Source organism: Eucyclogobius newberryi, unplaced genomic scaffold, assembly GCF_026437365.1.
Source record: "Eucyclogobius newberryi isolate DKJ021-1_F unplaced genomic scaffold, fEucNew1.0.hap1 SCAF_17, whole genome shotgun sequence".
Taxonomy (NCBI): Eukaryota; Metazoa; Chordata; class Actinopteri; order Gobiiformes; family Gobiidae; genus Eucyclogobius; species Eucyclogobius newberryi.
This window is the reverse complement of record NW_027315801.1, coordinates 26,272,353-26,287,768: the sequence shown is the minus strand read 5'-3', so window position 1 is coordinate 26,287,768 and position 15,416 is coordinate 26,272,353. Positions and strand designations below refer to the sequence as shown.

The following is a 15,416-nucleotide window of genomic DNA, read 5'->3' as shown; positions in this document are numbered from 1 at the left end:
ACCAAAAAAATGCACATTATCTCAGCACAATTTGGATATAAATAACTTGAAATGCTGGTTAGTTAGTACATTAGAAAGTACGTCTCCTGTTCTAAGCTTGAATAAAAGAGGTAGTATTTTTTTATTTGTGGTTAAACCGGCAGAACAAACGTATGCCAGGCCCAATGTGCAGTTTGAATCCCGGCTCAGACAATTCACTGCATGCCCTCCCTTCTCTCTCATCCCCATTTCATGCAAAGCTGTCTGGTCTAATAAATCCTACGGGCCAAAACCGGAGTCAGGGAGCAGATTTAATTAATTTGTGGTTTTCTCTATTCCTCCTTTAATACTATATATGGTTTTACTATCCAATGCTAGGAGATAATTGCCCAATTTACTGCTGTGGATGTAATTGTTGTCACTCAACCGATCTATTATCTCTAATGCCCTTTTGCCGTGCGCTTCATTGATCCCAGCGGAGCAGTAAAGCAATAAGAAGAAGTGTGATGGGAGGAGCACATACAACCTGTTTCCTAGAGGCCTGTTCTGCCCCGTCCACAGGTCTTCACTCATCGTGCTAATGTTTCTCAGTTCCTCAGGCTACCGTCGCTCTGGTCTGTGCCCTTTCTCGCAGTAGTCTCAAATGCACTTATCATTGCTGGTATACATGCTCTATTCTGTGTTGCAAAATAGTGCGTTTGGTTCTGATTACGTCCTAGTCTTGCAGCACTAACGATGTATAGGTTTTCGAAATTATAAAATGATTTGGATATGACAGGTTTTTATGATTTTTTTAAATTTTTAATTGATTTGGTCTATTTATACCTGTTTTAGATATAAATTATTTTATCATTTTGTGGAGAAAAGTAGAAAAATCTCTATGAAATGACAGTAAGTGATATCAAGCTATGGACACTAATTCCATCCAATTGTATCCATAATTTGCACAAAATAAAGTACATTTTTGACCCTCTAAACACAAATTCAACAAAATAAAATGTGCTCTCATTTATTTTTATTTGTCAAATATAAAAATTGCGACATTAGATTACGGTAGTTTTGGCCCAGTTGCTTGGTCGTTTTCTAGTGTGATGTCATCAATAACAAACAGGAAGTAAAAATATAAACTAAAAATGTGCTATTCTGGGATAATTGTTTTTATATTTTTAGCAACATTTTAAGTATATTATTTATCATAGCTACATTTATGTTCAATGAATGGTGCAACCTGACATAGACACTAAAACAGTCCTTATTTACGTCAATTCAATCAAATTTATATTGTTGCTGAACCTGTATAAATCGATTATGTTGCAAGAAAACAATCACAAACATCTATGAAAACTATTTTATGGGTCTCGGTCACACTTTTGTAATAGGCACTATTTTGTGTACTTTTGAGCATCTCATTAGCCGGTCCGTAGGCTTTGTTGCACAGGACAGCGTAGCGTGAAATGGTGAAGACAGGACCTTCGGCAAAGTGTCGACGTCGGGAATCAAACTCACGAGAGTCCAGAGCCTGGCATATGTGCTGCTCCTTTTACCACTCAAGCACGAGGCAGCCCTGATCTCCTCAGTGTTATTCACTTCAAACCTCAGCTGTGTAATGCAATCACAAACTGTCGACAAAACCCTTTTAGATGCGATAATCTTCATTTGCTTGTTCATCGTGCGGCTCTGGAGTTCTCTTAAAACATCCACACGAGCGCATCCGTGTTTAATCCACCTCTGGGTTTATTATTTTTTTATTATTTTTTAAGATTTTGTTGCCCGTAGGCTCAATTAGACAGGAAAGGACAGGGTGAAATGGGGAAAAAGAGAAGACATACAGTAAATTGTCGGAGTCAAGATTCGAACTGCACTTGGTTTCTATTGACTTTGAGTGCTGCCTTACTTACTTACTGTCCTGGGCTCACTGAAGCATGCGCTCTCAGACTAACGCCGGGGTGATGTCATCTGGGTGTGTGTTTGCCAGCCGTCGTCTGTGGCGGACCGTGTGTGCCTTTGTGCCTCTCTCACCCTCTGTACTTGGTGTGTAGTTCAGTGTGTGAGCTGCTCTTACAGAGTTACAGGAGGAAGTGACTTACCGGTACTAATGGTTTTGGCTGTGGTGTGGTTTTGTGGTTTGTTTTGACTTGTTGGAGGTGTTTTTTTACAGCTGATAGTTGGTGCATGTTTGAATGTTTGGTGACCTCTTTTAAGCTAACGGAAAGTGCATTCTTATTTAGGTGTTGCCTAGTACGATACTGTATGGATACCTGTCCTGATGCACGGACATAGCTTAAAACCATTGTTAAAGGTTTACTAAAATGATGTTTTGATTATGGAGAATAAGAAAATGCATTGGGATGTTCTTGATATCAGAATACAATGAACAAGTCACCTTTTCAGACCAGCAGATTATCTTTTAACGTCAATTTTAAGGTTTATTTATATTTATTTATCAACTTTAAAAGCCAAAAGTGCTGTTCAACAAAGTGCAATAATACATATATACAAACAATTTAAATACACATGAAGCTAATAAAAAATAATGACGCTGCTCAGTTCTTGTTTAAAAGGCCAGAGAGAAAAGGGAGTTTTTTTTAACAAAGGATTTAAATTGCTCTAGAGTCTCAGCAGCTCTCACATGCAGAGACAGGCTGTTCCAGAGAAAGCTCGGCCCCCTCTGGTTTTGGCTTTGACCAGGGCAGATCCAGGAGGAGCTGAGAAGAGGACCACATGGTACAGGCAGGAACATGGTGGGACAATAATTCCTGCAAATAACAAGGAGCCAGACCATTTAACGACTTAAAAACCATGTGCAGCACTTTAAATTGGATTCTGTGGATAACTGGAGGCCAGTGCAGCAATGCCAGGACTGGAGTCATGTGCTGGTGACGCCTTGTACCTGTGAGCAGCCGGGCCACTGCATTCTGCACTAACTACAAGAAAAAAGCTGCTTTTGACTTCTGAACTGACTTGTTTGTCCAGCTTAAGAGATAAATCCATCAGCACACAAAGATTTCTCACAAATGGGAGGCTACAAGAAGACAGAGGACCAAGAACACTAGCCACCCCTCCTAATACATCTGAAATGTAGTAGTCTGCATAGTCAGAAGCTGCACTTTTAAGAGGTAATAATCAAGCCCAATGCCACAAGGTGCTTTTTGTAAAAATATGCAATGACTTTTCAATAATAATCAATACATTGGAATTCTGGATGGTTGTGGATAATCTGACAAGACATTTTAACATAGTCAATCTACTGCTACCTTTACCTTTTTAATAAGTACTAACCTATTGCGATGGGGATTTTGGCCCCTAAAAGTGTCACTGTAATGTGGGCTTTTCCTGGGCATTTTGTTTTTCTATTTAAGATCTGTGCTTCACTTCCCCCTTAATTACTGTATGTTTGACAGACGGTGCATTTTAGACTTGGGAAGTAATTACTAAATGAATGCAGTTTCTTTCAAATTGGTGTCACCTCAAATCAACAAAAAGGTCTGTGTTTTTGCCTTCATTGATCCCAGCGGAGCAGCCATTCAAAGGAATTGAAAATAGAGAGAAGGCGAGATCGAAAACTGGAGTCTGGCAGAGTGGCAGAGTTTTGTGTGTGTGTTTTTTTTAAGCCTGCCGTGCCGTGAGCCCCCCATTCCGGTCTTGTGCATTATATCTGGCTTCAAAGTGGGAGATCAAAATAGGCTACAAGTACCGGTATTTGTAACCTGTGGGTGTTTTTCTGAAGGCCTTATTTGTTTTTTTATGCAAGAGTATAATAGAGAGAGGTCAAAATGGAAGGCTTTTGGCCATTCAAGTGGATTCTCACCAGACTTCTCAGAGAGCTCGCCTTTACATATGTCATTACAGGACTGGAATATTCTAGTCTTTTCAGGTTTTGGTGCAGTTTGATACATAAATAAAAGCAATTATATCATGTAGGCTACATTTTAAGTTAGATCGAGCACAGCAAATTAGCTAAATATACTTTTATTTAATAAAACTGAGTAAATATATAAAAATAGAGTAAGTAGGGTTACAAAATAAACATGTTTCTTAAATTCTAAAATAACACAATTTGGATTGAAAGATGCATTTCTGTGTTTGTGCAGCTTATGGATGTAAACAATGACTAAATATTCAAAATGTGAATGATTGCAATGGGCAGGCAGTGCCTACTTCTGAGGAAAAGAACAACTTGATGAAGCTTTTTAAACTGTTTTCATACACATTTTTATTGTTTTCAATAAGACAAAATAAAATCATGCTCAACCCCACAGTTGAACTGTGTTCCATCATGTAGTCATTTATGGAATAACAGTTCTTTAAATTTATTTTTAAAAACAACAGCCTTTATACTGTGAAATCTTACCTGTAGACTCGAACCATCCAGCCATAGCAATACAATTATACTTAAACAAGTATGGATAATTTTGTATCACTATTGCTCACTGAAGCAGTAGGTACTTTGTGCAGGCCACTCACTGACTTGAGTTATTCCAGTCCTGTAATGACGCATGTCAACACAAGGGGAGCTCCTGGACTAAGAAGCCAGTTAGAAGCAAATGAGAAACCAGTGTAAAAATGGAGAGAAGCCAGAGAAAAGCCAGTGAGAAGCCTGAAGTTTCAAAATGATCTGTTAACTTATTTAACTAAAATTCAAATTTGACTCTTGCCCTTGCTCACTTGGTCTTGTTGACCAGCTAAATAAATATTCCAGTCCCGTATGATCTACACATGGGCTGAGAAGCCAGTGAGAATCCACATGAATGGCCTAAAGCCTTATTTCGATCTCGATCTATCCATGAGCGGTGCTCTTTATCCTTTGAGAAATGTTTGATCCTGCCTGTGAGCACGAAGGTTGTGGGTTCAGTTCTTCAGCAGGGACAATGCATATTCTGTGTGGATTAGAGGCTGAAGTCTGCGTGTCTTTATTTTGTGTTTTCTCTATCGATCATACATGTTTTGTAATTGCGCCTCTCCATTTTTTGTGTGTCTTTTTGCACAATCTGTCCCTTGTGTGTCCGGACCTCAGAAGCAGCAGCTGATCGTCATGGTAACAGAATGATGTTCAAAGCGCTGGTTAAATGCTCCTGGCCTCACCTCATCAGCCTGTCTGGCGAAATAATCTGCTGCTAAATTTAGACTACATTTACTGCCTTGTGTTGTAATGACTCTGGACGTCTTTCGAATAAAAGGCGTGGAACAGACGGATGTGTGTTGCCCCCTTTTCGGCTCAAAAATATGTTTTTGTTACTTTTTTGTCTAGATATAAAAGATGAGAGATATAGTTGCCATATCGAATCCCGCTCTTGACATTAACATCCTGATAGAGCGGTCAGATCCACTGACCCATAGGTGGGCGTGCCACCTCTGGTCAATACTGCCATTGTGTCCTTGGGCCACTCAACCCGCCTCGCCCCCAGTGTCCGTGCACACTGGTGTGTGAATGTGTGTGTGAAAGGGTGAGTGGTTCCTTGATGTAAAGCGCTTTGAGTTCCTTAAAGTGCTATATAAATGTGACCATTTATTTTCTGAACACTTTCAATATCACAAAACATGCTAAAATCACTTTAATTTTGTTGCTTCATTTCATCATTTCCTTTATGTCCTATCTCCTAGTCCTATTTTGACATTTTTGGTGCCAACCCTGAATTCATTGAAAATGTTGCACACATTTTTAATACAACAAAACATGCCAAAATCATCAAATTCTTACCAATACCAACAAACCCCGATTTCTAACACATTTTAAGTTGTTGGTGTTGAAATTATAGAGATGGAGATCAAACAAATCCGTAATAAGTAAAAATGAAAATAATGTAAAGACATGTTTCCAGCTTTGTCACAAGTCATAAGTCAACTTATGTTGTTAAGATCTCACAGCTAAAAGAATGTTGTGTCTTATTTCTGTCATGATACATTTCGACAGTATGTAGTTGTGCTGCAGTGAGCTGTGAAAGGGGGCGTCGGCTTCAAATCTAAGCCATAAGCCTAAGAGATTGTCTGCAGACTTGCACTTTTGAGTCGCATCTGTTTTTATGACCTGGTTGTTTCCCTCTGAAGTGAAACCTTGGACAGTTTAATTAATAGACTAAATATTTCTGTGAGCTTATATAGGCCAACGCCCTGGTTATTTGTTCTTGCAGCACAAGTCGCTTATGCAATCAACTCACTTAAATATTTAGTGTGAAACCACCTAGCCGTATGTGATGTTGTGAAAGATCATCACATTGAATATTATGGCTGTCTGGGCGGATGAAAAGAGCAGAGGAAGCTGAGCTAATGAGACAAGTAACTTTTTCCTCTCTGTCTGTTTTATAGCTTTTCATTATCCGATAGCTCTGATGTCTTTTGTCTGTCCAGTGCTTTTATTAGACACTTAACCTGGGCTGGACAAGTTCATTGCCCAATGGCATTAGTATGGTGTTTATTGAACAGCTCACACTGATCCCAGTTTAATGATGGCTAAACAGTTTGAACTCAGAGATGGACTATTAACTAAATGTGACTTTCAAACCCTTAAATAGGATGATAATTAAGATAACTCTTTTCTGTCAGTCTTACAAACTTTCCCACATTCTCCTCAAAAACGATTTCACCCTGGAGAGACGCATAGACGACAAAGAAAGGACTGTTTAGCAAGCTTTATTACATGGGTTATTTGGCGCTCAGACCCCGGCGGAAGACATTGCGATCATGGGCACTCCATGATCCATTTGTATTAGATGTCTCCCCCCAGGGCCTGGAGACTGGTGGTGGTAGATATGGTGAGAGGGATGAGAGGGATGCAGAGGAGGAGGAGGGGAGGTGGTGGGTCGCAGTACGGTCTGAAGCGGCCGAGCCAACTGAGTGAGGGTTAATATTGGACCGACTGTGCGCTGATTGGGAGCAGAGGTGCGACGTGCCACGGGGAGGAGTAACTTGGTGCGTTGATTGAAGATGGGGAGCAGGTGCGAGGGGCGTTGTCCTGGGAATCCCCTGTCCTTGGGACTCTCCTTCTCGGCCAGGAAAAACTACAAAAACCTCCATGGGAAAAAGTAGAAACCTGGAGGAGTTCCGTGGTGAAGGAGAGATCTGAACTCTCACAGACGGACAGGCCGGACTGGGTGCGTTGGTTGAGCTGGGGAGCAGGTGGCCTTGATGTAGATGGGTGGAGTTAGGTCTTCCAGGCTGAATTTACGCAGGCTTCATTTGTCATAGACATTTCACAGAAAATAAGTCATCTTTTCCTAAACCAGATAAAAGTGCTCACTGCTTCCTGTCCTTTTTCAGTAGAAAACAATGTGCCTAAGCCGATGTGTTTTTTTTTGTCCTCAAAAATGTAAACTCAATCAACCAATCAACCAATCAATCAATCAATCAATCATCAGTTGTGAATTAGCCTAGGCGGCATAAGGAAATGGAAGTCATGATTGTTAATGATTAAATGCAGCTACTAATGCAGCCTTCAACAATATTGACTTTGCTGTTGTGGCCTTAGAATCACGTTAACACTATAATTAAAGAACTATTTTCCGGGTTTGAGGGGTGCGCGGCCATGCTCTAGATCAGCAGTGACTCATTAGGCCTCATCTATTGTGTATTTATTTTTGGGCTGCAGCTGGTTCTTCTTCCTTTCTTAGCCAAAGAGTGCGTGTGTCTGTGAATGCAGAACATCACGGAGCACGTGCATGTCAAGCCTGTTTTCTCAGCCGTCGCTGGATTGCTTCATGCACTGGTCAATGAGGACATTCCGACTGACCTTAACCCAAATACAGTATGTGTCCTCCAGTGGTTCTCAAACTGTGAGGTACATTTGGTGCTGTGCAGGAGCTCTCATGTACTCCTCAAGTCTTGGTTTAGACCCAGCGTCATCACTGATTAAAATCTCCAAATTTTGTCATCATCATAAGCTTTATTTCTGGCACTTACTTGGTCCATAGAAGTGTCTGTATTTTATTTCTGGCTGACTCCTAGTTTTGTCCAGACAAAAGAGGTTCTGATTAGAGCTTCTCTGGTGATGAAGTTTAGCCACAGTTTTACCCTTTTTATTTAGTCCTGGTGTCTTATAAATGATGGGTACATACAAAAAATTTGACATTCTGTCCTTGGTTTGTGACATTCTGTCTTTGGTTTGTGACATTCTGTCTTTGGTTGGTGACATATAAAATATGACATGCGTTTTGGCTTTCAGAAAAGAGGCAGACAGAGATCTGTGCTTAAAATCAGTTAGTTTGAGGAGGATTGTTTGTACTCATCCTTTATGTCAGAATTTCACATACAGTTTTATTAAACCTAGTACATCAGACCGGATGTGGTCCTTGACCCGTCTCGACTGATATAGATGTGCTTATTCATGTTTTTTTCTCTGATCTTTTCTTAGTTACACGGCGGGCACCAAAGTCTGATCCTCGACTTTGCACCTCACACTTCATTAAAGTTGTCACTTAGACGGCATGTTGTCTGCGGTACGCATAAGTAAAATGTTTCTGAACTCCAGCACTTGCTGGATCCAAACTGTTTCTGGGTCACATCTTTTATACTGAGTAAGCTAAGCAGTTTAATAAACCTGGATATGCCTGCTCTCACCTGCTTTGTTCAAACTCAGCGCTGTGTACTCTTCCTAAAATAACAGACTGTATGTCTAAGCTGTGCACTGTTTTCAAAGGGAAATTGCAATGAGCTAATGGTGGATAGAGCACACTGTCTGTCTCCTCGTGCCACTCCCTGTCTCTGTATATATCATTTGTGCGATTTGGATGAATTATGTATGAAGCCATAGATCGCAGCACACGGTCGGCTCTGCTCCACTGACCCACTTATGCACTAGACATAGTGCAGTTAAATCTGATTTGAACCTCTTGGGAACTGCCATTACATTATCTCTACACGAGTAATTAGTGATATTATATTGAGTTAAACCATCCATCAGGAAGTTAGATGGATTGGTCCTTTCTCCTGTCACTTATTGAGGGATTCAGGAATGTAGTGGAGAGATTACGGAATAGTGCTCTTCTCACTTTGGTTTCTTAGCCCAAAATATGACTAACATTAAACATGGAATCATTTGACATTAATGTCACGTAAAAACACGTTCACTACTGCAACCCTTGTGTTGTATGTTTTTCTTCTCAAATTCCCCACTTTACTGCTGCTCACTGTTCAAATTGGTTGAAGAATATGTGGAAATGAAATACTATGAAGTTATGCGTTGTCCTCTATCACCCCCTAGTGGTAAACCTGTAGACACATGCATTATTGAAGACGGATTTATTTTCTATTATTTTTGGGAACCCTAACATTTCAATTTATTTTGGACAGCTGCTGCTTTAGTCTGTCCAGATAACGGATATGATGATTTGGGTTTTACTAGATTCATTTCTTACATCACACTCTCCAGCCACAATAATTAATTTACACATTATGTGAATTCAACACTATACAGAGCATTTTAAATAGTTTTGCCTTTTGGTTTAAAATACCCCTGTGTACCGTACTTCCTTTTCTGAAGTAATTCATCATTATCTGCTTGTAACCCAGACAGGAACCGAAGGGAGAGTACAAACTTGTTTTTGGCTTCATGATTGTTTGTTTTCCTTCCTGGTTGGCTCTTTTGGATGCCAACTCCGGAGTGGACCACTGTAGTTTCACGCTCTTTTGACCTCACAAATGGGTCGCAGTACAGTTTATGAAGTTACCAGCTGTTTTCATCGAATGCTTCATAGTCTCTGTTGCTTACGGCCTTTTTTATTTAAGGGTTATTATTTGTAAAAGAGTAAAGACTGCTCCCACTGCTCGTAACTTCTCGTAACTTCTCGTACAGACCATCACAACTAGCACGTAAATTACACTTCAGGCCATCACGCTTTTGAGACGTATGTTGTACTCCACAAATGACCGGTAGTTAGTAGTAAGCTTTTTCCTTTTACATATTTCTGGAGTTACAAAATGATTACATTGAATTTATGATGTATTAAAATAAATTAGACCAGTTATGTCACAATATTATGAATACATATTTTTTATACCTTACAATATCTTACCACACATCCTTAAGTTGGTTATTTGATTAAGTTAAGCATCACTGTAGACACAATTAAACAAAATGAATAACAATTGCTGCAACATCTGAGTGCCCACAAAGTTAAGGTCAAGTTGAACCTAAATTAAGGAACAAGGGATGTCACAATATCACAATTTAGTTACATGGAAAGGCATATTTTGCTTTCTTTCACAAGTTTAATGATTTACTATTCCTCACTAGTTTTATGAAATCAAACTTTCTAAAAAAGTGACGTACTCATAAACATCCAAATACATTTTTCTTTTTTAGTCCTTTATAATCACGATTATCGATTAACCAAACAATGTTGACATTCATAATCAACGATTCTTAAAATATCCAAGCCAATGGGTATGTATTGATAATTATGCGTTAATGATTAAAGTCCAGAATGTGCATGTCTATTCTGTGCTATTCCTGGTAGTTTAACTGACCCATGTTTTACTCTACACTCTGTCCCCTCCGACATAATCAGTCCTCAAATGTTAGTCAGTGGTTGATGTAAAATGTGTATTCTTAATATTGCAGACATTTTAAGTAAATGCTGAGGTCCACAAGGCTAGCTTTGCTCAGCTTATTACACTGCTCTGTGTTAATTAAGTGAATGTCAGGGCAAGACATCATTTTGCTCGTACAGTCTGTTCCCGCTGTCTGAGTATTTCTGCGTTGATCATTCTGGAGTTATCCATGGGCTTCAGAGTGATTATAATTAGCACTGTTATCATAGCAATTAAGAAAGAACATTGCTGTACATATTGTATCATTTGAACGGTAAAAGGCCTCAAAATGTTGCCAATAAACAAGAAGTAGAAACCTATGACAGACATTGCATGCATCATCTGTGGTGTTTGTTTTATTTGTGTCTTCAGTAAATGTGTGGAATGAAGGAGGGGTACGATGCCATGTGCTCATTAAAGTAGGGAGGTGCTAATAGTCTCAACAGTTCTTGAAAATAAAGGTCAGCCAGGCTGAGCTGAAAGCCAAACAAATGCTTTGTTAAGTGTTAAAGTACTACAACTGCCACCACTGATATGGCTTCAACAGCTACAACTGCAAATAATTATATTAACTAATACTACTTGTACTAATGCTACTGCCGTGCTACTATTTGCAATTAACAGGTCTAGACACTAATTCTGCCACTGTTTCTTGCTTCTACTAACTGCATACGTACTACACATATTTAGCCTGTTTGAAGACAACCCAGTCCTAGATATTTTAAACATTAAATGTGACTGATTAAAAGCGTCTTGAGAGCCTGTAATTCTCCAGTCTTTTGTCTGAGTACATCAGTGTCCTGAGTGGACAGGCAGAACCACCCCCCATAGTGTGTTAGTCTTTGTGGAGCCGCTCTGTTGTCTGTGGTATGTGTAAGTTAACCCTCCAAATGTGCACTGCCCGAAACGTCCTGAGTCACCGAGAGTGGAGGGACAGAAGCTGCTCGAAGCCACCCGGAGAGTCCCTCCAGGCACTGGCTGACGCAGTGAAGGAGGAATGCCATGCCTTCACTAAATAACCTGTTAGACGTCCTCCCGTAATAACAGCAAGTCACATGACTTTATTTATAATTTGGAGAGTCCCTTAATCCATATTTAGTGAAGTGCTCACTACACTGTTACACAATTGTTTACTACGTCCACTGCTGGTACTTTTCCTATAACTCTTGTTACATACGGATAAGAGGCTATACCTTTAAATAAAAGTCCTTCAAAATTACTTTTAATACATCTGTTCAAATGTTCTGTGAAAGTAGATATTCTTTTTGATACAGTAAACCCAAACTTGTGATTGAATCTTTCAGCAGTGTGGTTTTCTTATGTAATCAGCCTTTTCCCTAAATCCTCTCTTGCTGTGGCCCCTAACCCCCTCTGTGCTCATTAAAGCCTGTATTCACTCTCCATTCTCCTCCTCCTCCTGCTCTTCAACAGAAGACCTTTGACCCCCAGACTTCCCCTACACTACACAATACAAGATTACATTTGCAACTTGTGTAGGGTTTCAGAGTTCTGCATCGTTTTGGAGTGTTTTAACAAAATGTGACAACTTGTTAAAACTTGACATTTTAACCCTGGTGTATGTAGGATATAGCGGCATTTACTTTTGTTTAAAATAATTGATTTCTCTAACCCATATCTTTATTATCATGAAAATGTTAACATCCAGAAATGTGAGGTTGTTTCAGATGTGGAGGTTGAGAATATATATATTTCGTTGCATTAATTATAATAATATTCACCCCAAAGTTGTTCGCTAGTTTAATACATTCTTCACAACCACAGCTCTGTACTTACTTTTTTCTTAAATTTTCCATTTAATTTTATTAGGTTGTTAGATCTATACGATGGTTTAAAATGTTCAAAATACAGTCCACGGGTACCATAGATTATAACTATATCGCAGACAAAAACAAACTATGCCTTCATAAGGAGCCAGTCACAATTGTACTGACTGAATGCATGAATATCTCAATCAATGTTGGTGTGAAATTGCAAAGGGATAACTAGTAAATACATAAAGAGTTTAGCTTTCGTCGCTAACAGGGAAGTCATGTGTGTTCTTATATGCAATCGCAGCTTTGTAGGCCTCATATGACTGTATAATCTGTTTATCCTCGGCAGCCGGTGTCTTAATACCGAAAGGTGTCACTCACAAAGAAACGTTTGCTCTGGCTGTTTGTGCAGATGATTCACCAGTGCATAATGTCTAGTTGCGTGTAATAATGAGAGGAACTTAGTGGTTTTACATTTCTTTCATTTGGCCTCATTCTGTGTGATCAGCTGACTTGGACTATTTTCATTCCAAGTCAGGATAATATCTAGTCTTGGTCTAGTTCTAGGTTTACATAGGTTTGTCTTCTTCACCCTGATTACTGTTTAAGCCAGACTTGGTTTAGTCTCTGTTCAAGCCTAATTTATTCCATTAAATAAATTGTACGGCGTGCCAAATCTGTGTGAAATACTGTTGAAAGTAGAAGAGAAGGAATCCCCCTCCCTTCAGTCTGCTCCCTCCTCCTGCCTCTCTGAAGGCTTCTGGTGGTTTGCTTTTTCCCCCTTGTCGGCTCACATCCGTCCTCCGGGTCTCTGCCTCCTCTTCCCCTGCGGATTTCATGCTCAATGGACACTTTTAACTTCACACCAAAGTCTTTTAAATCGCGCCTCCTTCCGACCGAGGACCCGTCACGAACTCACTGGAACCCCCAAAACCTCCATCCTCTCTAGCTCCACAGACGATACTTTATTGGCGCTTGTTGTGTAAACCATGTGTCGGCATTCAGATGAAGTTGGAGGACGTACACCACCAGACTTGACAGTTCGGGCCTCAATAGCGATGGTTCATTTGAGGATTTTGTGATATTCCTGAGTTTCCAAGTTGAGTTTTTTGCTTGACGTTAAGTGGTTTGGGAGACGTGGCTTGAGAGTTAGAGATGGTTCCCTCTGTGCTTTTCGCCTTTTCACCCAATGAACTGACAAGGCGGCTGAACTGAAGACGTCTCCCCGTCATGGAGGTCATCCTAAATCTTGTGACCCCTGATGCGTCTCCTTCTTCTACTGTGAGTCTTCAAAATACCTTTACAATGAGTCTAATTGGCTCATTGGTCAAAATTACCAATTACCAACTTGAATTACTAGACTATGAGAAGTTTGACTGTACTTTAGTCTACAATAGGGATGTCACAATGTCAATTTTTACTGTTCCGATCATTATTATTCATGATTATTGGAACCTGACAAAATGAAAGCCAAGTCCAACACCTCACTCTTCCATTAATACATGACCAGCCTTATGAAATCAAACGTTCTGAATGCAAAAGTAAAGTTATTGTGATATAAACTGCCACATAAAACGCACAATACATTTGGATGTACTTTTTGGGGTCCAGATTGAATAAAAATTCCACAATCTTGCTTCTAAAATGGTCACAATGATTGTTTTTTAGTTCTTTCGATTATATTGTGACCTGAATAATCGTGATTATTGATTAACAGGTTTATCTTGACATCCCTAGTTTACAGCATAGTAAGTATTTGAATGGAAATAGCTTTTAACTAAAACTCCTGGAAACAGAACACATCTCTCATTCTACATTGGGACTAATAAGGACTCATCCTAAACAAGTATGAATAATGAAGATTACTCTGAAATATGGCTAGTATTTTCTTGGTAACAATATGCTCCAGAATAACAGTCCTTCTGAGTAGTAAAATGTACTTTTATATGCTTCTTATTTGTTTTAGGTTCTTCTCATTTGTTATGATTTGTATTTAAATGCTGTTTCTTATATAAGGTAATCAATGCTACTATTTATTTATTTAGAACTAAAAGTATAGCTCCTTAATAATGTCCTTGATGACAAATAAGAAGAAGGAAAGAACAACATTCACACTTACCGTACAAGATCACATGGCTCTTGGACTTTATCATCCTCAAACCTGTCCTTCAGGTACACGGTGACGGATGAATGACATGAAATCAGGAACAGCATACCATAGGGTTAGGGCTTGAAAGTGTATTCTGAAAAGTAGTTGTTGTTGGGTAATTTCTTACATAGATATGTTGGCTACAGTATAAAGTGTAATGTGTATGTCGGCTGCCATAATGTTCTGAGTTTATGCTGTTCTTTGAGACATTGTTCAATATCAAGTTCAATCAGCGGTCAAAGTCTCGTGTTTTGTCTTGTTTGTCTTCCCCAGTCCCACTCCACTGTGAGTGTCTTTGGTAACAGGTGTAAACATGTTATCAGTGCAGTAATGAGACTGTAATGACCTGCAACATTCACTTGCTGCATGCAAATATCTCCCGACAGTTAGACTAAGAATATCCATAGTTTTTTACACTCTTGTTTTCCACAAATTTCCAATTTGATTGTAAGATTTGTGTTGTACTGAATATAATCGAGCTACACACTGTACGCCATTTTTCTATGTGTGTTATCTACATTTGTAGTCATATTTTGCTTGCTTTGGTCTGGTTTATGTTGATTTACATCATAACTCAATTACCCGAGGAGCCTGCCACTCTACTATCTTACAATTTGTATAGCTTTGTCATACATGTTATCGCTCCAGCCCATTTACGTAATCGCATCATGTACAGTAAGTAAATAATAAAATTAACCTACACTTAATAAATAAACAAAACATTTCGCTGATCTTCTCCACTCATTTATTGTCACTCAAAAAGCATTAGCGAGATTGAACTGCCGCAAAACCTGTCCGTGATCTTTTCCTTTGTTCAGAGAAGACTGTAACAGGAGGAGAGACACGGACAATGCAAAAGCCTTCTCAGAAAGAAACCTGAAGTTACTTTGTATCGATCGTGTCACATTTGCATCCTGGCATTTGGAACCTGGTCCTCAGGGGAAACTCAATATGGCAGAAAGGAGACGCATAGAGAGGACGCCAGTGACACTCAG

At 39.4% G+C, this 15,416-nt stretch overlaps 1 protein-coding gene across 5 annotated transcripts in view; it reads left to right on the top strand.

Moving 5' to 3' along the window:
• The window catches only part of tmcc1a (transmembrane and coiled-coil domain family 1a), a 42,283-nt gene that overhangs the window by 15,898 nt on the left and 10,969 nt on the right, over nt 1-15,416 (top strand). The window contains exon 1 of one of the 5 annotated variants that reach the window (XM_072449666.1): nt 13,361-13,553. The exons of the other annotated variants lie outside the window; for them this stretch is intronic. Coding sequence (XP_072305767.1) covers nt 13,503-13,553 — 51 coding nt within the window. The 5' untranslated portion in view covers nt 13,361-13,502. Of the gene's footprint in view, nt 1-13,360; nt 13,554-15,416 lie in introns of those variants that run through there. 5 annotated transcript variants of the gene reach the window in all.